Source organism: Neoarius graeffei, chromosome 3 (assembly GCF_027579695.1).
Source record: "Neoarius graeffei isolate fNeoGra1 chromosome 3, fNeoGra1.pri, whole genome shotgun sequence".
Lineage (NCBI taxonomy): Eukaryota > Metazoa > Chordata > Actinopteri > Siluriformes > Ariidae > Neoarius > Neoarius graeffei.
In genome coordinates, this window is record NC_083571.1 from 77,532,319 (window position 1) to 77,557,093 (window position 24,775).

At 41.2% G+C, this 24,775-nt stretch overlaps 1 protein-coding gene across 4 annotated transcripts in view; it reads right to left on the reverse strand.

The window, feature by feature from the left end:
• Nucleotides 1–24,775, reverse strand: part of LOC132883583 (histamine N-methyltransferase-like) — a 74,997-nt gene that overhangs the window by 5,346 nt on the left and 44,876 nt on the right. For 3 of the 4 annotated variants that reach the window (XM_060917371.1, XM_060917372.1, XM_060917374.1), the window contains exons 5-7: nt 20,520–20,650; nt 20,046–20,139; nt 19,636–19,922 (exon numbers count right to left, since the gene is read on the reverse strand). In XM_060917371.1, the coding sequence (XP_060773354.1) occupies nt 19,636–19,922; nt 20,046–20,139; nt 20,520–20,650 (512 nt within the window). Of the gene's footprint in view, nt 1–19,117; nt 19,923–20,045; nt 20,140–20,519; nt 20,651–24,775 lie in introns of those variants that run through there. The other variant, XM_060917373.1, reaches the window with a different exon arrangement.

Here is a 24,775-nt window from a genome sequence, read left to right on the forward strand (position 1 = left end):
ATGTTTAAATTGAGAAAATGTATCATTTAAAGAGAAAAATTAGGTGATTTTAAATTTCATGACAAAAACACATCTCAAAAAAGTTGGGACAAGGCCATGTTTACCACTGTGAGACATCCCCTTTTCTCTTTACAACAGTCTGTAAACGTCTGGGGACTGAGGAGACAAGTTGCTCAAGTTTAGGGATAGGAATGTTAACCCATTCTTGTCTAATGTAGGATTCTAGTTGCTCAACTGTCTTAGGTCTTTTTTGTCGTATCTTCTGTTTTATGATGCGCCAAATGTTTTCTATGGGTGAAAGATCTGGACTGCAGGCTGGCCAGTTCAGTACCCGGACCCTTCTTCTACGCAGCCATGATGCTGTAATTGATGCAGTATGTGGTCTGGCATTGTCATGTTGGAAAATGCAAGGTCTTCCCTGAAAGAGACGTCGTCTGGATGGGAGCATATGTTGCTCTAGAACCTGGATACACCTTTCAGCATTGATGGTGTCTTTCCAGATGTGTAAGCTGCCCATGCCACATGCACTAATGCAACCCCATACCATCAGAGATGCAGGCTTCTGAACAGAGTGCTGATAACAACTTGGGTCGTCCTTCTCCTCTTTAGTCCGAATGACACGGCGTCCCTGATTTCCATAAAGAACTTCAAATTTTGATTCGTCTGACCACAGAACAGTTTTCCACTTTGCCACAGCCCATTTTAAATGAGCCTTGGCCCAGAGAAGATGTCTGCGCTTCGGGATCATGTTTAGATACGGCTTCTTCTTTGAACTATAGAGTTTTAGCTGGCAATGGCGGATGGCACGGTGAATTGTGTTCACAGATCATGTTCTCTGGAAATATTCCTGAGCCCATTTTGTGATTTCCAATACAGAAGCATGCCTGTATGTGATGCAGTGCCGTCTAAGGGCCCGAAGATCACGGGCACCCAGTATGGTTTTCCGGCCTTGACCCTTACGCACAGAGATTCTTCCAGATTCTCTGAATCTTTTGATGATATTATGCACTGTAGATGATGATATGTTCAAACTCTTTGCAATTTTACACTGTCGAACTCCTTTCTGATATTGCTCCACTATTTGTCAGCGCAGAATTAGGGGGATTGGTGATCCTCTTCCCATCTTTACTTCTGAGAGCCGCTGCCACTCCAAGATGCTCTTTTTATACCCAGTCGTGTTAATGACCTATTGCCAATTGACCTAATGAGTTGCAATTTGGTCCTCCAGCTGTTCCTTTTTTGTACCTTTAACTTTTCCAGCCTCTTATTGCCCTTGTCCCAACTTTTTTGAGATGTGTTGCTGTCATGAAATTTCAAATGAGCCAATATTTGGCATGAAATTTCAAAATGTCTCACTTTCGACATTTTATATGTTGTCTATGTTCTATTGTGAATACAATATCAGTTTTTGAGATTTGTAAATTATTGCATTCCGTTTTTATTTACAATTTGTACTTTGTCTCAACTTTTTTGGAATCGGGGTTGTACATACAGTCATAGGACAAACAAAGCACACCATCCATCCATCATCTTTAACTGCTTATCCTGTGCAGGGTTGCAGGCAAGTTGGAACCTGTCCCAGCTGACTATGGACAAGAGACAGGGTACACCCTGGACAAGTCGCCAGGTCATCGCAGGGCTGACACATAGAGACAAACATCCATTCACATTCACACCTACGGTCAATTTAGAGCCACCAATTAGCCTAACCTGCATGTCTTTGGACTGTGGGGGAAACCCATGCAGACACAGGGAGAACATGCAAACGCCACACAGAAAGGCCCTCGTCAGCCGCTGGGCTCGAACCCACGACCTTCTTGCTGTGAGGAGACCGTGCTAACCATTACACCACTGTGCCGCCTGGAATCTTATGACATTTTATTGTAAATTATATTCAATTTGTAGTGTAATTAGCAACTAATGTCAAGTGAACTTGGCCTTTGAAGATCACAAAAATGTACCTGAAAATAGCTGAGAAGCTACAGTTAGGTTCATGTATATTTTGACACTGACACTAATTTTGTTTTTTTACCTGTTTACTGAAACATACTCAAGTTATAGTTATATAATGAACATGGACATAAAGTCCAGACTTTCAGCTTTCATTTGAGGGTATCCACACTAAAATTGGATGAAGGGTTTAGGAGTTTCAGCTCCTTAACATGTGCCACCCTGTTTTTAAAGGGACCAAAAGTAATTGGACAATTGACTCAAAGGCTATTTCATGGGCAGGTGTGGGCAATTCCTTCATTATGTCATTCTCAATTAAGCAGATAAAAGGCCTGGAGTTGATTTGAGGTGTGGTGCTTGCATTTGGAAGATTTTGCTGTGAAGAAAATATGTGGTCAAAGGAGCTCTCCATGCAGGTGAAACAAGCCATCCTTAAGCTGCGAAAACAGAAAAAACCCATCCGAGAAATTGCTACAATATTAGGAGTGGCAAAATCTACAGTTTGGTACATCCTGAGAAAGAAAGAAAGAAAGAAAGAAAGAAAGAACTGGTGAACTCATCAATGCAAAAAGACCTGGACCCTCACAGAAGGATTATCGCAGAATAATTTCCATGGTGAAGAGAAACCCCTTCACAACAGCCAACCAAGTGAACAACACTCTCCAGGAGGTAGGTGTATCAATATCCAAATCTACCATAAAGAGAAGACTGCATGAAAGTAAATACAGAGGGTTCACTGCACGGTGCAAGCCACTCATAAGCCTCAAGAATAAAAAGACTAGATTGGACTTTGCTAAAAAACTTCTAAAAAAGCCAGCACAGTTCTGGAAGAACATTCTTTGGACAGATGAAACCAAGATCAACCTCTACCAGAATGATGGAAAGAAAAAAGTATGGCGAAGGTGTGGTACAGCTCATGATCCAAAGCATACCACATCATCTGTAAAACATGGTGGAGGCAGTGTGATGGCTTGGGCATGCATGGCTGCCAGTGGCACTGGGTCACTAGTGTTTATTGATGATGTGTGACAGGACAGAAGCAGCCGGATGAATTCTGAGGTACTCAGAGACATACTGTGTGCTCAAATGCAGCCAAACTGATTGGTCGGCGTTTCATAATACAGATGGACAATGACCCAAAACATAAAGCCAAAGCAACCCAAGAGTTTATTAAAGCAAAGAAGTGGAATATTCTTGAATGGCCAAGTCAGTCACCTGATCTCAACCCAATTGAGCATGCATTTCACTTGTTAAAGACTAAACTTCAGACAGAAAGGCCCACAAACAAACAGCAACTGAAAATCGCTGCAGTAAAGGCCTGGCAGATCATTAAAAAGGAGGAAACACAGCGTCTGGTGATGTCCATGAGTTCAAGACTTCAGGCAGTCATTGCCAACAAAGGGTTTTCAACCAAGTATTAGAAATGAACATTTTATTTACAATTATTTAATTTGTCCAATTACTTTTGAGCCCCTGAAATGAAGGGATTGTGTTTAAAAAAATGCTTTAGTTCCTCACATTTTTATGCAATCATATTGTTCTACCCACTGAATTAAAGCTGAAAGTCTGAACTTCAACTGCATCTGAATTGTTTTGTTCACAATTCATTGTGGTAATGTACAGAACCAAAATTAGAAAAATGTTGCCTCTGTCCAAATATTTATGGACCTAACTGTATCTCCAGGCATCTAAAGCCCTTCAGCTTTCGGGGCCCACCTTATTCTTCCCCCAGCTGCATTGTTCCAGGCCTCTGGCCCATCATTTGGACAGACAGACATTTCAGACTTGACTGTGACAGTCTGCTTAAAATTTCTTATTTTCCCACACTATCTATCTATCTATCTATCTATCTATCTATCTATCTATCTATCTATCTATCTATCTATCTATCTATCTGAGAGATAAAGATTAATCTTTTTTTCCATGAGTGTTGGCATTAATCACTAATCTTTTTATTTTCTCTACAAATAATTTTCCAGTATCCTTTTCATTTTTTATTGTACTTTCACTTTCTTTTTTCGCACTTTAAAATTTTTCGCAAGAACACCAAGACCAGAAGCTTTCTTTTTTTTTCTTCTCCTGCGTAAAGACCACAAGCGGAGGCCATCCACATCAGATCTGCTTTAATATCAACAGATCCTCAATTAAGGTACGTTAATCTTTTCATCATGGCACACCTTCAGCTTGTTCAGTGTTTTGAGTGCAGGATGTTTAGTCATTCTTCCTCCATCGTTAGTGATAGCTTTATTTGTGATAAGTGCAGATTAATTAGTTCTCTGATGGAGAAGGTTGTATCTTTGGAGGTGTGTATCCAGACTTTAGGAAGATGCATTGGACACTTAGTTTTACAGTACACTTTTATGGCTGAGGACTACAGTTAACTTGCTAACTTTAGGACTGCAGTTGTCATGAGCAGTTTTGCACTCAAGTTTCCATCAATGAGTGATAACATCAACAAAACTGACTTCATGTTAAAACCGTTAATGTTATAATGTTGTCTGTTATCACCCAAATGAGGATGGATTCCCTTTTGAGTCTGGTTTCTTTCGAGGTTTCTTCCTCATGTTGTCTGAGGGAGTTTTTCCTTGCCACCGTCACCACAGGCTTGCTCATTGGGGATAGATTAGGGATAAAATTAGCTCATGTTTAAAATCATTCAAATTCTGTAAAGCTGCTTTGCAACAATGTCTGTTAAAAGTGCTATAGAAATAAACTTGACTTGACTTTAGAGAGGGCTAGTGAGAATGAGAACAGTGTAGTTTTTGCAGGGGAAAGTCTGGATGCCCTTGGAGGAGTTAGTAATCCCCCAACTCTGGCATTAGAGCCCTCACAGTGGGGTGAATGGGTGATGACTCGGCGGCATAAGCGTAGAGCGAAAGCGCCCACGGGAGCACCACTCCTCTCCGCTTCACGTATCGCACAGGTTTGCCTTCCTCAGTGATGCACCTGCTGAGAAAGCTGAAAGAGCTCTGGTTATAGGGGACTATATCCCTATATAGGGCATGTGAAATTAGCTAGGCCTTTAGGGGCACCAGCAGCTTTAGTCAGGTGTATACCGGAAGCCAGGGTGCCCAACATAGCAGGCAATCTTAGGGTCCTAGGCAAGCACAGGTTCTCAAAGATAGTTATCCATGTAGGAGCTAATTATATATGCCTTTGTCAGTCTGAGGTTACTAAGAGTAACTTTGTAGAGGTGTTTAAATTGGCGAAGGTGATGTCCGATGCTGTAGTATGCTCTGGCCCCATCCCAATGTGGTGTGGCGATATAGCTTACAGCAGGTTATGGTCACTGAACTGCTGGTTGTCCAGGTGGTGCTCTGAAAACAGCGTGGGCTTTATAGATAATTGGACTAATTTTGAGGGCACTGCTGGCCTGTTAGGGCGGGATGGTATCCATCCCACTCAGGAAGGTGCTGCTCTCATTTCTTGCAGCATAGGTCATAGTCTCAGAACAGGTCTAGTTAACTTCTGACAATCCAGAGCCAAGGCCAGGGAGTAGACGAACAGGCTAAACTGACTGTCTGCTACCGGTAGCTGCACAGAGTTGTCACTCTGGGTCCACTACATCGAGACTGTGTCTGTTCCTTGAGCTAAACAAAAGAAATGCTCAGAGTTTGTTCCAGTAACCTAATTAATATAAAATTAGATCATACTGACTGTACAGCCAGGGCGGCATGGTGGTGTAGTGGTTAGCACAGTCGCCTCACAGCAAGAAGGTTCCAGGTTCGAACCCAGCGGCCGGTGAGGGCCTTTCTGTGTGGGGTTTGCATGTTCTCCCCATGTCTGCGTGGGTTTCCTCCGGGCGCTCTGGTTTCCCCCACAATCCAAAGACATGTAGTTAGGTTGACATGGGGTGCCCTTGAGCAAGGTACCTGACCCATGACTGCTCCCCGGGCGCTCTAGTGTGGCTGCCCACTGCTCTGGGTGTGTGTGTGTGCGCGCGCGTGTGTGTGTTCACTGCTTCAGATGGGTTAAATGCAGAGGATGAATTTCACTGTGCTTGAAGTGTGCATGTGACAAAGGTTTTGTCTTTTGTCGCCAGCACCTTTGATCTAAAGGTGGGGCTATTAAATATTAGATCTTACATCTAAAGCACTAATTGTTAATGAACTTATTACTGATCAGGAGTTTAATGTACTGTGTTTAACAGAAACATGGATTAAGCCAAATGAATATATAGCATTAAATGAAGCGAGTTCTCCTGGATACAGTTATACACTAGCTTTGTCTAACTGGCAGAGGAGGAGCCGTCGTGGTTATTTATAAAGATTATCTAGGTGTAACACAAAATCCTGCTTATAAATTTAATACATTTGAAGTTCTTCATACTAATATAATGTATGTAGCCTTGAAGTCTACCCAATTAATTCCGTTACTTATTATTTACAGGCCCCCAGGGCCATATTCTGAGTTTCTCTCTGAATTTGCAGGTTTTATCTCAGACCTGATTATTTCCTTATACAAAGATTTAGTTGTCTGAGATTTTAATATTCACTTCGAAAGCCCAGAACACCCTTTGAAAACAGCATTTGTGTCCATTTTAGATTCAGTAGGGGTTAATCAGTGTCATAGGACCGACCCATAATGGTGGTCACTCACTCAATCGAATACTAACATTCAGGTTAAACATAAAAAATATAGTCACACTTCCACAGTCTGAAGTTCTCAGATCATTCTCCTCTCATTCAAAATATGTCTGAATAGTAATATATGCACCTCGCCACACTACTCTTTAAACGTACATTTACAGTGGTGCTTGAAAGTTTGTGAACCCTTTAGAATTTTCTATATTTCTGCATAAATATGACCGAAAACATCATCAGATTTTCACACAAGTCCTAAAAGTAGATAAAGAGAACCCATTTAAACAAATGAGACAAAAATATTATACTTGGTCATTTATTTATTGAGGAAAAAGAATCTGTGTGTGTGGCAAAAGTATGTGAACCTTTGCTTTCAATAATCTGGTGTGACTCCCTTGTGCAGCAATAACTGCAACTAAATGTTTCCGGTAACTGTTGATCAGTCCTGCACACCAGCTTGGAGGAATTTTAGTCCATTCCTCCGTACAGAACAGCTTCAACTCTGGGATGTTGGTGGGTTTCCTCACAGGAACTGTTCGCTTCAGGTCCTTCCACAACATTTCGATTGGATTAAGGTCAAAACTTTGACTTGGCCATTCCAGAACATTATTCTTTAACCATTCTTTGGTAGAATGACTTGTGTGCTTAGGGTCATTGTCTTGCTGCATGACCCACCTTCTCTCGAGATTCAGTTCATGGACAGATGTCCTGACATTTTCCTTTCGAATTCGCTGGTATAATTCAGAATTCATTGTTCCATCAACGATGGCAAGCCATCCTGGCCCAGATGCAGCAAAACAGGCCCAAACCATGATACTACCACCATCATTTTTCACAGATGGGATAAGGTTCTTATGCTAGAATGCAGTGTTTTCCTTTCTCCAAACATAACGCTTCTCATTTAAACCAAAAAGTTCTATTTTGGTCTCATCCGTCCACAAAACTTTTTTTTCCAATAGCTTTCTGGCTTGTCCATGTGATCTTTAGCAAACTGCAGATGAGCAGCAATGTTCTTTTTGGAGAGCAGTGGCTTTCTCCTTGCAACCCTGCCATGCACACCAGTGTTGTTCAGTATTCTCCTGATAGTGGACTCATGAACATTAACATTAGCCAATGTGAGAGAGGCCTTCAGTTGCTTAGAAGTTACCCTGGGGTCCTTTGTGACCTTGCCGACTATTACACACCTTGCTCTTGGAGTGATCTTTGTTGGTCGACCACTCCTGGGGAGGGTAACAATGGTCTTGAATTTCCTCCATTTGTACACAATCTGTCTGACTGTGGATTGGTGGAGTCCAAACTCTTTTTAGAGATGGTTTTGTATAAAGAAGATAATGCTGTAAACATCTTTTCTAAGGTCCCACCTTTAAAAGTCTTAAACTTTCTAACTTGTATTGATGTAAAAAAAAACTTATTTAAATTGTTTGATTGTTTAAAAAAAGTATATTTATTTTTACCTGCTTTGGCCATAAAATAGCCACAGATGCCAAAAATGGCAATAAATTAAACAAACAAAGATGGTTTTGTAACCTTTTCCAGCCTGATGAGCATCAACAACACTTTTTTTGAGGTCCTCAGAAATCTCCTTTGTTCGTGCCATGATACACTTCCACAAAGATGTGTTGTGAAGATCAGACTTTGATAGATCCCTGTTCTTTAAATAAAACAGGGTGTCCACTCACACCTGATTGTCATCCCATTGATTTGAAACCACCTGACTCTAATTTCACCTTCAAATTAACTGCTAATCCTAGAGGTTCACATACTTTTGCCACTCACAGATATTGGCTCATTTTCCTCAAATAAATGACCAAGATTAATATTTTCTTATTTGTTTAACTGGATTCTCTTTATCTACTTTTGGGACTTGTGTGAAAATCTGATTGTTTTAGGTCATGTTTATGTAGAAATATAGAAAATTCTAAAGGGTTCACAAACTTTCAAGCACCACTGTACGTCAACTACTGCACAGAGTTTTATAAATGATCTCCCAGACTTATAAACTTTGACTGGGTCACTGTCAGCCCCTGCAGAACTTGATCAGGTAACTGAATGCTTAGTCAACATTCCACTATACTTCAGATAATTTTAAAAGGAAAATGATCAGAGAGAAAAAATTAGTACCCTGGCATAACGATGACACATGCACTTTAAAACGGACCACTTGAAAATTGGAACATAAATGGCGTCAAACAAAATTGGTAGTTTTCAAATTAGCATGGAAGGAGAGCTTCCTGAAGTATAGAAAAGCTCTTGGTGCTGCTAGATCAACATATCTCTCCTCCCTAATAGAAGATAACAAAATAATCCTAGATTCCTATTTAATACTGTCGCAAAATTAACTAGGAATAAGACCACTATAGACATATGCACACCTGCAGTATGTAGTAGCAATGACTTCATGATTTTTTTTTCAATGACAAAATTGAAAATCTCATCTCATTATCTCTAGCTGCTTTATTCTGTTCTACAGGGTCGCAGGCAAGCTGGAGCCTATCCCAGCTGACTACGGGCGAAAGGCGGGGTACACCCTGGACAAGTCACCAGGTCATCACAGGGCTGACACAGACAACCATTCACACTCACATTCACACCTACGGTCAATTTAGAGTCACCAGTTAACCTAACCTGCATGTCTTTGGACTGTGGGGGAAACCGGAGCACCCGGAGGAAACCCACGCGGACACGGGGAGAACATGCAAACTCCACACAGAAAGGCCCTCGCCGGCCACGGGGCTCGAACCTGGACCTTCTTGCTGTGAGGCGACAGCGCTAACCACTACACCACCGCACCGCCCACTTTCATTAATCCCTACATCAAAATCCTCAACTTGTGTATTAGATCCCTTACCTACACGTCTATTCAAACAGATAATACCTGATGTCATTGAACCGCTTCTAAAAATCATAAATTCTTCTCTTAGGATTGGCTATGTACCCAAATCCTTTAAACTAGCAGTTATCAAACCCCTGATTAAAAAAACCTGACCTTGATCCCTGTCAGCTGTCCAATTATCGGCCAATATCAAACCTCCCCTTTATCTCCAAGATCCTAGAAAAAACTGTGGCATGACAGTTATGCTCATATTTACATAGGAATAACATCCATGAAATGTATCAGTCAGAATTTGGACCTCATCATAGCACAGAGACAGCACTGGTTAAAGTAGTAAACTAGAAAAGCACTCAGAGAGCAGACCTCCGCCAAGAACCCTTCAAAAAAATCCAGGATCCAAAAGGTGATCCGGATCACCGCCAAAATTTAATGGATTGTTACTTGTGCCCAGTCACACCTCTGGAAAAAATTTCAGAGCAATCCATTCATAACTTTTCCTGTAATGTTGCTAACAGACAAACCAACAAACCAACGCTACCGAAAACATAACCTTCTTGGCGGAGGTAATGACCTACCGTTGGCGTCTGATCAGGGGGCTGTGTCTCCCTGCTTGTGTTGCTTGACCTTAGTGCAGCATTTGATACCACTGATCATTCCATTTTTTTGGATAGGCTAGAAAATGTTGTGGGAGTTAAGGGAACAGCCCTCTCCTGGCTCAGGTCTTATTTAACTGATCGCTATCAGTATGTTGATGTAAATGGTGATTTTTTTTCTAGACATACTGAAGTAAAGTTTGGTGTTCCACAAGGTTCTGTCTTAGACCCACTGCTTTTTTCTTTATATATGTTACCTCTGGGTGATATTATTCATAAGCATGGTGAGATGTGGGGAGTAGGAGCCAAAAGCAGAACACAGACTAGTAACTCCAATAATAAAAGATTTAATAGGAAAAAATAAACCAAAAATAATCCAAAAAAATGAGGCAGGCAAGGACAAAAATCGCTAGCATAAAAAATAGTCCAGACAAAAAACTTGACACAAAAACACAGTGCAACAAACATGAAAAAAGACAAAAACATAGTGCAAAAAACTGTGACAAGAAACAGGCAAAAACAGAGAGCAAAAATCCAAGAAGCGATAATGGCGCAGAGACAATGTGAAAAAACAGCGAGACGTTCTGGCAAAGTCCGCTTCTTCTTCTTCTTTGGGGTTTTAAGGCAGCTGGCATCCTAAAAAGTTGCATTGCTGCCACCTACTGAACTAAAAACGCAGCGCACTAAATTCTACCATATAGGCCAGTGTCCATTAAAAACTGGAAAAAAGGTCTTCTTTCCTTCCCACTTGACCCCATGTCCAACACACTTTTCAGAGAAACCTCTTCCAGACCAATCTCCTTCAGCTGTCTGATCAGTTCTTGCCTTTGGCAATCGTATTTCCCACAAGAGAGTAACGCATGTCGTACAGTCTCCATTTCCTGGCCGGAACAATTGGTGCATAATCCAGTCTGATGTTTTCCCAAAATAAATAAGGTACTGTTCAGAAATGTATGTCCAATTCTCAATCTAGAAATAATAACATTCTCCTTCCGTTTGCCTCCTCCTCTTTTGTAAACCTGACCTGAGTCTGTTACTCTACTAGTAAGTGAAAAAAGGTGTCTGCCCTTCTGTTCTTGCTCCCAACATGACTGCCAACTCAAAATTATCTCTTGCCATACAATGCTTTTACCCTCTGACTTAGGTGTATGTGGACATCAATTGTGTCTTTTTTGGCTGCCTTCTTGGCCAACTTATCAGCCTTTTCATTTAATGAAATGCCCACATGTGCCGGGACCCATAAAAATGACACCTCCATGCCCCTCCTCTTAGCATCCCTAATTTCCATCAGGACTTCATAGATCAAATCTTGTCGGCTCTTTGCCAATCCCTTACCAAGACTACTGATAGCTGACATACTATCACTACAAATCAGCACTTTCTTATTCTTGAGTTGTTCGGCCCACTGCACAGCCATCAGGATGGCATATAATTCTACTGTATAAACACTTAAAAAGTCTGAGGTTCGCTTACAAGCATGAATATTAAACCTTTGCACAATGAAAGCTGCACCTGTAACACCTGTGTCTTGGTCTTTTGATCCATCAGTGAATACTAAAATATGATCTATATCTTTCACCCACATGACAATGAAACTCATGTACTAAATCTACTTCAGGATTATCACACTTAATTCTAAGCAATCCTAGATCAGTCTCTGGAGCCTCCAATTGCCACAAAGGTATAGAAGGCCACACTACTCCTAAACTAAAAGACTTATCAAGGACCTTCAATTCCTGTGCTACAGCTTCCCCAGTCCACCCAAAGCATAATAATCTTGCCCCCTCTCTCTCCCAGCTTGGCTGAATTACACTTTTTACTGGGTGGTCAGGTCTCTGACCCATCAAATTCACCCAATAGTTTGCTTGAAGCTGCTTCCTTCTCAACTCAAATGGCATTTCACCTGTCTCCACTTGCAAGGAACGCCTCTCCTGTACCGCTCCTGTACAAATCCTTAAAGCCTTAGCTTGGATAACATCCAATCCAGCTAACACTGATTTGGCTGCAGACCCATAAACTATGCATCCATACTCAATCCTTGCCCTGATTAAGTAATTATAAATTTGCTTCAGAGGCGCTACATCAGCCCCCCATTCCAGTCCAGAAAGACATCTCATTGAGGACCTTTTTACTTTTATCTATGACTTTTGATATATGTTCTCTCCATGTCAGCCTTTCATCAAAGATAACACCAAGGAATTTAAAACTTTTCTGCCTTTCTAGGGGACTTCCATACAAATGCAATCGCAGACACTCATCAATTTTCTTTTTTGTAAAAAACACCACTTTAGTCTTCTCCACTGAAAATCTAAACCCCCATTTCCTACCCCAGTCCTCCACTGTACTGAGAGATTCCTGGACCTTCTTCAGAGCATACTTTATATTTTTCCCCCTCTTCCACAGACTACCATCATCTGCAAACAGTGACTTTCCAATTCCTGGCTGAACATTATTAAAGACGTCATTAATCATAATATTAAACAAAAGTGGGCTTATCACACTTCCTTGAGGAGTTCCATTTTCAACCAAGCATTTTCTTGATACATCATTCCCTATCTTAACCTGAATGCTTCTATTATTCAAAAAATCTAACACCCAGTTAAACATGTTCCCGCCAATCCCAAGTAAGTGCATTTTAATTAAAAGGCCATCAACCCACAGCATATCATACGCCTTCTCCACATCCAAGAAGACTGCCACCACAGTTTCCTTATTTAACTGTGCCTTCCTTATATCATCTTCTAGACAAATTATGGAATCAGTGGTACGTCTTCCCTTTCTAAAGCCACTCTGACAGCTAGCCATAAGCCCCTTTTCCTCAATAAAGTGCATTAGTCTACAATTTACCATCCTTTCCATCAATTTTCCAAACTGAGAGGTTAATGCTATTGGTCTATAGTTTGCTGGATTGCTAGCATCTTTTCCTGGCTTCTTAATTGGTACAATAATGGCCTCCTTCCACCCTGTAGGAATTTTGTCTTCCTCCCAAACTTTATTATATAAATTCAACACTTTCTGAATACTTGTATCACTCAAATGTGATAACATTCTATAGCAAATGGCGTCTTTATCAGGGGCTGAGTTTCTGCACTGCTCCAAAGCATTTCTCAGTTCTCTAATAGTAAAAGGAACGTTATATTTATCCTCCAGCTTTCCCTTCTTTTGGATAGCATCAGCATACAAACTCCTTGTTTCCTCTCTACTTCTTTCTTCATCTGTCAGGTTCCTAGAACTATGTACTATGCTCAATGTGTTCACCATCATTTCTGCTTTTTCCCTGTTAGTGACAGCCAACTGATCACCATCTGACAAGATCGGGTAACTCCACTCTCTCCTATTACCCTCCATTCTCCTAATCATTCCCCACACATCATTAACGTCAACATCACTCCCAATGGTGCTACAGTATTCCCTCCAGTATGCTCTTTTCCTCTGTCTTATCACCCTCCTCACCACTGCATGAGCCTGCTTATAAGCAATTAAATGTTGAAAGTTATGCGTCCTTTTTAGCTGTCTAAAGGCTCTGTTTCTTGCCCTCACAGCCTCATCACATTCAACATTCCACCAAGGGACTGCTCTTTTACCCAATCTTCCTGAGCTTTTAGGAATGGTGGCTGCTGCGGCCATAGTAATACTCTGGCGCAGTTCCATTTCATGGCTTTCAACATCTCCTGACTCCTGAACTGAGCTTATGTTCAAGTCAGCAGTTACCATATACTCCTCCCAGTCTGCTTTTCCAAAAATCCACCTCCCTTGGCCAACGTCTGGGCTCAGCCTTACATCAATGCCTACTTTACATAACACTGGATAGTGATCACTACCAATAGTGCTGTCTCTATTCACTTCCCATTCGCACTTTGGAGCCAGCCTATTCGACAAAAAAGTTAGGTCTAGTGCTGACTCTTTACCTGTCCTAACATCAATCCTAGTCCCACTACCATCGTTTAAACAGACTAAATTTCTGTCATTCATCACTTCTTCAATTACTTGACCATTGCTATCTGTTTTATCCCCTCCCCACAGTGTGTTATGAGCGTTAAAATCTCCAGTCCATATAACATTTTCCCTATCTTGCCCTTCTACAGTCTCTAGTGTAACCAATTCAAGCTGCTTACAAGGGTTGTAGTAGTTTATAACCACCACACTTCTAGTAGCTGTCCATACTTCAACTACCACATATTCTTGCTCTCTGCCTATGCCCAGCACCCTGTATGGAATCCCCTGTCTTATCAAGGTAGCACAGCCCCCTCCATTTCCCCCCTCTCTATCTCTTCTAATGACTATATAGTCAAACAAAACAAAATCAAATTTGGGATTAAGCCATGTTTCTTGAATACATACAACCTCTGGTTTTACATCCATGCCATCTATTACCTGTTTAAACTCCTGTCCATTCGCTAACAAACTCCTTGCATTCCATTGGAAAAGGAACATAATAAAGAGATCATCCTGCCCCTCCTTCCTGACTCAGTTGTGCCACACTAAGGCCATCCCTGACCTCCTCCCACTTTAAACCCAACATCCCCAAATGCTGAATCGCTGCCTTTGTGATAATTTGAATTCTCTCAGTTTTTGACCTAACCTCAGAGGTAGCATTAATCACTCCTGCAATAAAAATGACCAGATCTCTCTTCTCTCTCTCCTTGACTTTCTTTTCCTTAGCTGAGTCTTGCCTCTCCACCTGGTGGTCCTTCACTGTAACTGCATCCCCCCATGTCTCTCCATACTCCTGGACTGATCCACTCTTAACTGCTTCTGCATATGAGACTTTTCCCTTCAATTTCACATTATGTATCTCTGTCTCTCTCCTCATAACCTCACAGCCCCAATATGCAGCACTGTGTGACCCTCCACAGTTACAGCATTTGGGTCTCGTGTCCTCACCACAATCTTCATATGTATGAGCTCCACCACATTTAGCACAAGTCTGTTGCCCTTTGCAAACTTTGGCTACATGACCAAACTTTTGACATTTAAAACATCTCATTGGTTTATAGATGAACTCCCTCACTCTATATCTCATGAATCCATAGTAAAGCTCTCTAGGCATCTCTTTTGTGTTAAACTCAATCAAAACTGACTCCGTTGCCTTCTTCTCAACACCCCTTGTCAACCGTTTTGCACTTTGAACAGCGTCACATTTCTCTCGTAGATTTTTAACAAGCTCACTCATCTGCGTGGTCAAAGGAATGCCATAGATCACACCCTTACTACCAGAATTACCAACCCTCACAACTTGTATTACCTTCTCCTTCCCAATGATCTGCAGTTTTCCTGCTCTCTCTGCCTGCTCTTCAGATGTGCAAACAATTAATAAATTGCCATCATTTAACACACCAGCATATCTCACCTCACCAACCTGCTTCTTGATAATATTCGTCAGCTTTATTGGATCCACGTTTTTCACTCCATCCCCTTCAAACCTCACGACAACTCTAAAATTGTCATCCCTGTCTCTAACTTCCCTCGGTCGTACCGCCTTAAGCTTTTTCCTTAACTGCCAGCTACCGTCATCCTCATCTGAACCATCCATACGCCGACTCTCATCTTCCTGACTCCCCATGACTGAGAGCCAGCCCTCCCACCCTGCATTCAACTGAGGGACCCCCCCAAAAAAAGAAAAAAAAATTGTTTACTTTTCAAAGAACTTTAAATCGTTCAATCCTCATAATAAACCAAGCCCAAACACATAACACACACAATTAGAGTTCTTCAGCAACAACTTCAAACACAGCACCAGCGATTTGGCATTACTAGTTCCAGCCCCAGCTAGCAACCGCCTTCCCCTGCTTTTCTCGGCCTCCTCCCACTCTGGCAAAGTCCTCTTCTGAGAACGGCCTATTTATGCACAGCAGAGCAACCAGGAAGTGAATGCCAGCAAGATGAAAGTCCCGTCCCGGATCGGCGCTGAACTGGGAGATAATAAATATCTGAAGTGGAAGTCTGGAAACAGGGCTAGGATGGACAAAGGTCCTCCCTGTAGTACTCACACAAATGAGGATGCAAACTAGGCCTAAACATGGGTTAAGCCCATTTGAAATTCTGTTTGGACAAGTACCCAACACGGGGATAGGGCCAGCCCAAGGAACACTGCTGAACACCACACTGTGTGATGATGCAATGTTGAATTACTGTGCAACGCTGTCCTCTGCTTTGAAATCTATCAACAAACAGGTAAAAGAAGTGCTTCCCAAGCCCGCTGAGGGACCTCTGCATGATCTACAACCAAGGGATTGGATAGTGGTGAAGGACTTCCAACGAACCAAGTGGAACAAGCCATGGTGGAATGGCCCATTCCAGGTCCTGCTCATGACCCCAACGGCAGTGAAGGTCACAGGCAGAGTGAGGTGGATCAACGCCAGCCACTGCAGGAAGGTTCCTGAACCGGCTGAGCAGGAGGAAAAGGAAGGCCTAAGTGATCCGAACGCTAATAAAGCGCGTGAGGAAGAAAGGCTTAGTTAACATAAAATGAAGGGGGTAAATCATAAGCTAGGTCCAGTCGTGGGCTTGAGCATCCTGATCCTGCTGGGGCTCACGGGAGGATTCATGTGGTGGTCGATACAGGGAACCCAGGTTGACACAGAGTCGAGACAAGGGAGACATCCAACTCATAATTTGTATTGGCAGTATGCTATTTCATAGCTAAACAGGTCAAATTGTCAAGTTTGCTCCGTTTTCTGTTAATGTTGTATGTCTGTGTTTCAGAGGCAGCTGACAAATATTGGTTACCAGATGGTGAAAATGGACCCAGACAACTTGCCTGACTGAATTCCAAACCCACGCGAAGACTATAACCCACCATTTGACGACGTCAGCACAGCTGATATGAAATTGGCCCTAGCTTAAAACACTCATTTGTGGTTGTTTTTTCTGTTCTATTGTTTATTAATCTATGTATATAGCTTGCTAGCATTAACTTAAGATGTCTATGTCTTACAAAACAGCCTTAGCATTATCCCTCTACACTCAATGACATGTTAAGTCGAATCTCTCCGGGAACTCTTACCACTGAAGTTGTGTACATTTCTTTCTTTTAGCAATTATTATCCTGCAGGATAAAAAGGGGGGAAATGTGAAGGAAATTTAGCAAATGAACATTCCTATTCTCTGTTATTCTGTGTGTTAAGCTCAAGTGGCCTAGTGTACTGAGTTGTTTTTCCCACATGCTGTAATCAGTGTAGGAAATGGGTGCCCGCCCCACCGCCCGTCGCGGTCAGTTTGCAGCAAGGACGGAATGAATTTATAAGTTGCCAGCCCCACGGGCGGTCCCTCTTTGAGGGGGTTCATCGTTCTCTCGATATTTCATCATATTGAAGGACTTTTTAAGACATTTTCACTAGATTCTGTTGGTTTGTTTACCGACGCGGATGTGGCCATATTGTTTTCGCTTAGAAATGAAACGAGCGCTCTGATTGGCTGTTGCTTCGGAGGTTCAGCCAATCAGACAGCTCGATACACACAGCTCAGTGAAATCCAACCCAAGTCTCCCCAAGTCACATCTATGTCTGACTTTGAAAACCAGCATCCTACCACATGAGTCTTGTCAAAATATCACATAAAATTGATTGTTAATTGTTCCAAATATCTGAAAATGTTGTATCTTGGGATAAAACCACCTGAACCAAAGTTATTGTTATAATGCAGAATGTCATGGAAGAGAAACAAGCAACACAGCAAAGCTATTAAACATTGATACACACCTAGCTGGAACCCCCAGGTTATGCTGTGCTCACATTGCCTGGTTAGCAACCCATGCAGCAATGCACAGAAGCTGCCCCACATGCAGTTATGTTACAAGCCAGCTAGCATACTAGAGGGAGTGGGTTAGGGGTTGAAGGGTACATAGTGTGCAGGATAGGGTACAAAGACAGCAGCGCTAACACCACATTATTTTTTGTTAGATAGGAACTCAATCGAACATAGGTCACATATACATTTATATACATAAACACCAGTAATAAATCATAAAACTAAATTGAATATATGAAATTACATGCATGATACAACATTACATGCATTGCCTCTTTTACAATTTTTCAAAAATTATGCGATATTACGGTGGATTATAGTTGAAATTGGGGCAGGCAACTTTTCAGAGTTGCCTGCCCTGTGGTCCGGCTGATATTTTCCATGAATTTCCTACACTGCTGTAATCGCCTTTTTGTGCCCTTGGCTGGTGATAAGCAGGGTGTCTGAGTTCTCCCTAACCACGCATCCGCCTGCACATCCCAGAGCACGCCAGTTGCACGCTTTAACAAAGCTTCATAGAAAGCCTCGAGCCAATCGCATGCAGATACGAACAGTAAGCGAATGCCTTTAGAGTATAATAGATAACAGCCACTAAGACACAACTCAGGGTGCGTACTCTTGGTATCACCTGAGGTGGTGTCGTCATCTTTCCTTTTCCTGTTTTATATCTCTGTTTATATGATCTACTATACGGTAATAAATAACTGAAAAGACAACTGCTAAGCATTCTGAAGTGTTAATTAGAAGTTTCCATTACACTAGCATAAGCTAATCCAACAACATTAACTCAAGCTCATATACAGACATGTCCATGATAATCCCTGCTAATGCTAGCCACTTGGCTATCATGTGAGAACCTGTGCAAAGCTCATTGTTCATAATCTTCCAGGTAACATTTTCCAGCTAGCGAGAATAAACTATCCTGATAAGATATCTGGGAGGAGATGTCCTAGTAGCTATTATTAACATAATGATTTAACATTTTTCCAATTAAATAGTAGGGCTGTCGAAGTTAATGCGATAATAACGCATTAACGCAATCTCAATTTATCGCGATTAAAAAAATAGTGCCGTTAACGCAAATTTTAATTTGGCCCTGCGAGTCACCCGTAGTTCCTGTTGAGGCTTGTCGTGCGCTGCTTCAATAAGAGTAAGTGTGAGTGATGGAGAAAGGTCTGTTAAATGGGAAGTTTCATTTCAAAAGTTTCATTTCAAAAGAAGAGTGTGATTGAGTTGGTTTTGGTATGCACTTTGCAGTTCTAAAATACTTTTGTAAAGTGAGATTTCAGTATGCTGTAGCACTGTGATATGACACTAAATGTCTTTATTGAAGTCCAACAGCAATTTATTTTTGTTTGCACAGTACTGTGAAATCCTATAGGCTGTGACTGAATACAACTCCAGCACAATTGAAGTTTTATTTCATTTTTATTTTCTTTTGTCACACATGTCTGAACTGAGGCACAGTAGTATGTGACTACATGTCTTATATTTGAGACTACAGCTCCCTAATCCATCACAAAATCCAATTTTGTGTTTTGTATGTTCAGTACTGCCTAGTATGTGAGTGAATAAACTCCCTTACCATTTTCTCTTGTCCCAGCAGTTTTTAATTGTAACATTTCACTTTAAAAGCCTTATTCATTTACATAGATTAAAAAAAAAATGCGATTAATCGCGATTAACTTCTTGAAATTCTGAGATTAATCGCGATAAAATTTTTTAATTGTTTGACAGCCCTATTAAATAGTAGATATTAAGGCTGAAGGTTTAGCATAAGAGAGTTATCTTTGGTTGTAAAGAATAAAACATTATAAAATGTAACAATTTCAATACAGTCCAAATGTAGAACCACATCTCTCTTTAAGTGTTACTGGTCAATCACCAAGGCTTCCATGTTGTTGTTAAACATGATCCTGCCATTCACCTCTTGGCTGCACTCTGGGCGTTTGAGGATCTCCAGCACTCTAGCCTTCAGCTCTGGTGAAGTACTCTTACTAAACTCTGGTATCCCCGTCAGAAAATCCAGCATCAGCTCTTCTTTCTCATCTCTGGTTGTGAAACACTCAGTGATGTCAAAAGTGGACACAAAACTGTAGCTCTTGTAAGGGATTTCTTTGGCATCTAAGAAGCTTTTGATGTCTGCAGCTGTGACAGGACTGCTGTGCACCAGATTATGGTAGTGTCTCCATAAACCACTCCACCCACTATCTCCTGCAGGGGGAGCAATTAATTAGCCAGCTAGCTCTGCAATACCTGCCCTGTATGTTATTTTTATTCACCTTGTACCTCATGAGTTCATACAAAAAAATAAATCTGTCAATGTGGTGTGTGTACCTGAGACCAGGATGATGAGAAGTTTGCCATCTTTGCGCAGTAAGCTTCGGAAGAAGGAAACTGTCATCTCTGGATCCTTCACATAGTACAGCATCTTTGGAGTGACACAAATGAGACCAATCATCAGGTGCCACAAAACATTTTAGTGGTTACTTTAAAATTGCTAATACATCTTAGCATCTTAGTACTATAGTACAACACTGTGGTGCCACATTGTTTTATAAAAAAAAAAAAAATCTTATTAGCAGAGGAAAAAAAAAACTTTTTTTAAAGCATAAAATGGAACATTTATCAGTACCTTAAAATGAATAAAAACAAACAACATTGCTTTATAAATAACTAATCCTGTTTCTTTAGCAATATTTATAACAAAGAATATAATTTGATTAAAGAACAGTGAATTGTTTAGAAAGCAGGGAGCTACAATGAAATTTTATTTAAACAAAGCTTTGGCCATTGAGTTTATGTACAAACCTGAATCATGTGAATGAAGTCCATCTTCCTGTCAGGGTTTCTCTGCTTCCAGTCGCTCTCAAACGCGGATGCCGTCATCATATGAAATCTGAAGGTGGCATGATCAAGGCCAGGTGTCTTCAATGCTAAACCTAAACAGGTTTGATATCAGTACAGTATAATTAAGTTATTTTACAAAATTGAGTTGTACATGAACTGATAGCCATGTACGACAAGATTGAGTGGAATAACTGTTTTATTCTATCCACATTCACTGGATTTTGAGAAACAGCATTTTTATTTTTTGCAAATTCAATAAATAAAAACTTTATACAAAAAGTCTGACAAAATAATTTCCGCTTAGAATGTAAAAAAACTGCCAAAATGACAGTAGCAAATTGTGAAAAATGCTATTATAATAATTCTCGAAAAATAAAAAAAAGATACGTTCTTACTATCAAATACTGTTATTCCATATTGTGTTGCTTTTTTGTATTTTTATGGGTTTTGTTTTCAAGTAGAGTTTTTATTTCATCCTTGGTTGGTTCAGCACCACGCGCCACTATTTTGTTTTTTCTCTACTCACAGTATATGAGCTAATATCATAGTAGTAGTGTAGCCAATCAGAGCACATGATTGCTCATATCCAGTGAATGTGGATAGAACAGCCTATAGGCTATAATCCAAACTATACATAATATACTCTGCTGCTGTCCAAGGCTGAAGCTGTTAAAATGTTTGTTGATGTTTACCAGCAGCTTGTCAACAAAGTCAACAAAAGCAGATAAATCTCTTTCACCCTGAACCTGTTCCTTCACTCATAGGAATTGTGCCCAGTCTCTCTGCAGGGCTTCCTTGAACACCAAGTTTCCTCTAGAAGGAGCGGACAGCTGTCATCAGGTCACAAAATGAATTGTCCTTGCCCTGTAGCTTTAAATTCAGTTCGTTCAGGTGTTAAGTGATATCAACCAAAAAAGCCACAATATCCATCTACAATATCCAACATATATTAAACATTTACACACATTTATCATGTTATCACCCAGATAAGGATGGGTTCCCTTTTGAGTCTGGTTCCTCTCAAGGTTTCTTTCTCATGTTGTCTGAGGGAGTTTTTCCTTGCCACTGTCACCTCAGACTTGCTCGATAGGGATGAATAAAATTAGTTCATATGTTTAAAGTCTTTATTTTTCTGTAAAGCTGCTTTGCGACAATGTCTGTTGTTAAAAGCGCTATGCAAATAAACTGACTTGACATTTACAGGACTATAGAGTATGTGTATGAGGTTAGGGTAAATACTGTAGAGGTTAGGAGTAGGGTATATGCTATAGGGTTTAGGGCAGGGATGTTCAATCTTATCCACAAAAGAGTCAGTGTGGCCGCAGGCTTTCATTCCAGCCAAATAGGAGGTATAGTTGATTGAACACCAAGATGAACTGATTAAACAAGTGAAATCAAGTGTGACTTCTGCTTGGTTTGAATGAAAGCCTGCAGCCACATCAGCACTTTATGGATGACACTGATGGTGTAGGCTATTGGGTGTAGGGTGCTATAGGGGGTGTGCGCTACAGGGTGTAGGTTGTGTAGGGAAAATTTGATCGGCTACAAGTCAAGGATAGCCCATTCCCCGCTGTAGAGATGAGTGAAGCCATTTGGCCACCATCTTACCACTCACATCGCATGTATTTGGCTTATGTGTGAAACTGTCATATCCGATCAAATTTTCCCCAAGAATAGGCATCTCCTGACTTTTTTCCCCTTTCATTACCTCCTCTTATTTACTCAACTTTACCCACATTCCTTAAGTATATTTATAGTGCTCCCCTTCATGGTTATTGTTTTTTTCCCTCCCCCTTTTCCAGTTCAGTCTCTGATCATGCATTTTGAACAGCTCTTTTACTACTATAATTATTTTTATGGAAATTTTCAGTTTTCTTTGTACAGGAAATCACATATTGGACGCTGTCCGGGAAATAAGCCGTTGACCAAGAAATATGATCAACCCTGATTTAAGAGTACTTATCAATATACTTGCGCATAATTTAAACTAAAATCATGTAGTTAAAACAGACAATCATGCCCCTTTTGTCAATTTGTGCAAGTGGGTATGACATGTGTAGATCTACATTGTCGATTGTGCTTAGCCTTAAGTAAATGAAAATAACTACTGACCAAACTAGAACAATGACATATCTCTTTATTTGCATCCCTCACTGCCATTTCTGCCTAAGACTATGGTCCTTCTTTCATTTAGGCTACTGAGGCTAATTTACTCAGTTCATTTTTTTTCTTTTTGAATTTGAGCCATTGAGCTTGAGCTCTCACATTCAATATCAAACATGTCTAGACTTTGGCTTTGATCCAGTCTGGGACATTTCCATCGAAAATCTGACACAGTCACAGTGTTCATCCCTGATATCAATGTCAGATTTTCAGCAAAAACAGACAAGACGATGAGACAGATTTTCTGTTATTTTTTTCTTTCACTCTTGCAAACCATCATAAAATGCTATGGTGGGTCCACGCAAATGGCACTGTACAAACACATGTATAAATGATCACACACTATCAATACTCACAGGTGAAATGTCTGTCCACAACCTCTGACTTGACGGTTTGTACCGTTCACTGCTGCACATGCAGGCATTTTTCTTGTAATTTTTCTCACCAACTACATGAATAAATTGTCCAGTTTTGTGTAGCTTCCAGTAGCCTAAATGACTGTTCTGCTCCGCGATGTGAATGGTAAGATGGCAGCCAGATGGCTTCACTCTGACAAGCCTATGAGCTCTCCAGATTTTTACGCTGAGCTCAGTGAGTCTAGTCATAGTTTTGGGGGTGGACTCAGTGTGTGTGGGGGGGGAAACAATCCTTTCCCCCATCCTAGGAAAGCCATACTGTCTATGGGGGAAGTGCGGTTTTTAAACTCCAAAGGTGTTATGTCTTACATATGGCCCTTTTCCACTACCCTTTTTCAGCTCGCTTCAGCTCACTTCAGCCCAACACGGCTCGCGTTTCGACTACCAAAGAACAGCACGACTCAGCTCGCTTCAGCCCTGCTTAGCCCCTAAAACTCGCACCGTTTTGGAGTGGGGCTGAAGTGAGCCAAACCGAGCCGAGTGAGGCTGGGGGCGTGAGCAGACACTCCCCTGTGCACTGATTGGTGAGGAAGAGTGTCCTCACATGCCCACACACGCCCCGTGAGCACGCTGGGATCTGTAAACACCGTAAACCCGGAAGAAGAAGAAGAATTACGAGAATTTCTGAAGCCTTATGCGCCTCGCCTCATCTATACGCTCTTGACAGTATCTGTTGGCGTTGTCGGTGACAACAAGCCACAGAACCAAGACCAGCAACACTAACGACTCCATGTCCTCCATGTTTATTGTTTACTATCCGGGTCGTGAGACTACCGCTTAAAAGCTCACTGATGTCACTGTTTGCGCTGCTTAACGACATCACGTGACGTCCACCCACTTTCACTAACTCCACCCAATGTGTCCACCCACTTCCAGCCAGCACGGTTCAGCGCGGTTGTAGTCGAAATGCAATTCCAACAGCCCCGCTCAGCTCGACTCAGCCCAACTCAGCACGGCACGGCTCAGCCCAACTCAGCCGTGTTTGTAGTGGAAAAGCGGCAATAGAGGGCTTGCTGTCAGTTGAAAGGGACAGATACATCCAAAAACTGAACAAAGCTGGATTGGATTGAATTGTCCGTATTTGATGAAAGACTCCATAAATGATTCAACCAAATGGCCTGAAGTGTCATTTCCAGACATTTGTTTTGCTACTTTGTTGAATTACCTGGTAAAAGACACTTATACTATTTACCATATTTAGGCTACCGTAGGTATGATTAAGTAAACTAATCATAATAGCATCACCCTGTATCCATGTATGCAATGATGAAATAGACTAGCCATCTTAATTTTGTGGCTGCTGAAGTTTGTTTCTCTACTGGGGAACAGCAAGGGTGTGTAGTCCGGGTGAGTTTTATCATCCTTTTTTAAACCTACAGCAAGACAGTTTAAAACACAGTAATGAACAGGGAAGTGCAGGCAGTACATTTTAAATGGCGGGAACTAGGAAGCTACCATTGTCATGTTGCTGTAAAACATGTTATGAAATTACTCAGGTTGGTAAACTTCTGCTAATCATGGTAGTTCACTTGACTTGGAACAATTAATTAAAAATTCGTATTTGGTTCTGTCACTTGATTTGGAATCCTAAAAAATTTCAGTTCTGGATTTTTCAGTTTGTTCTGCGTGCAGGAAGCC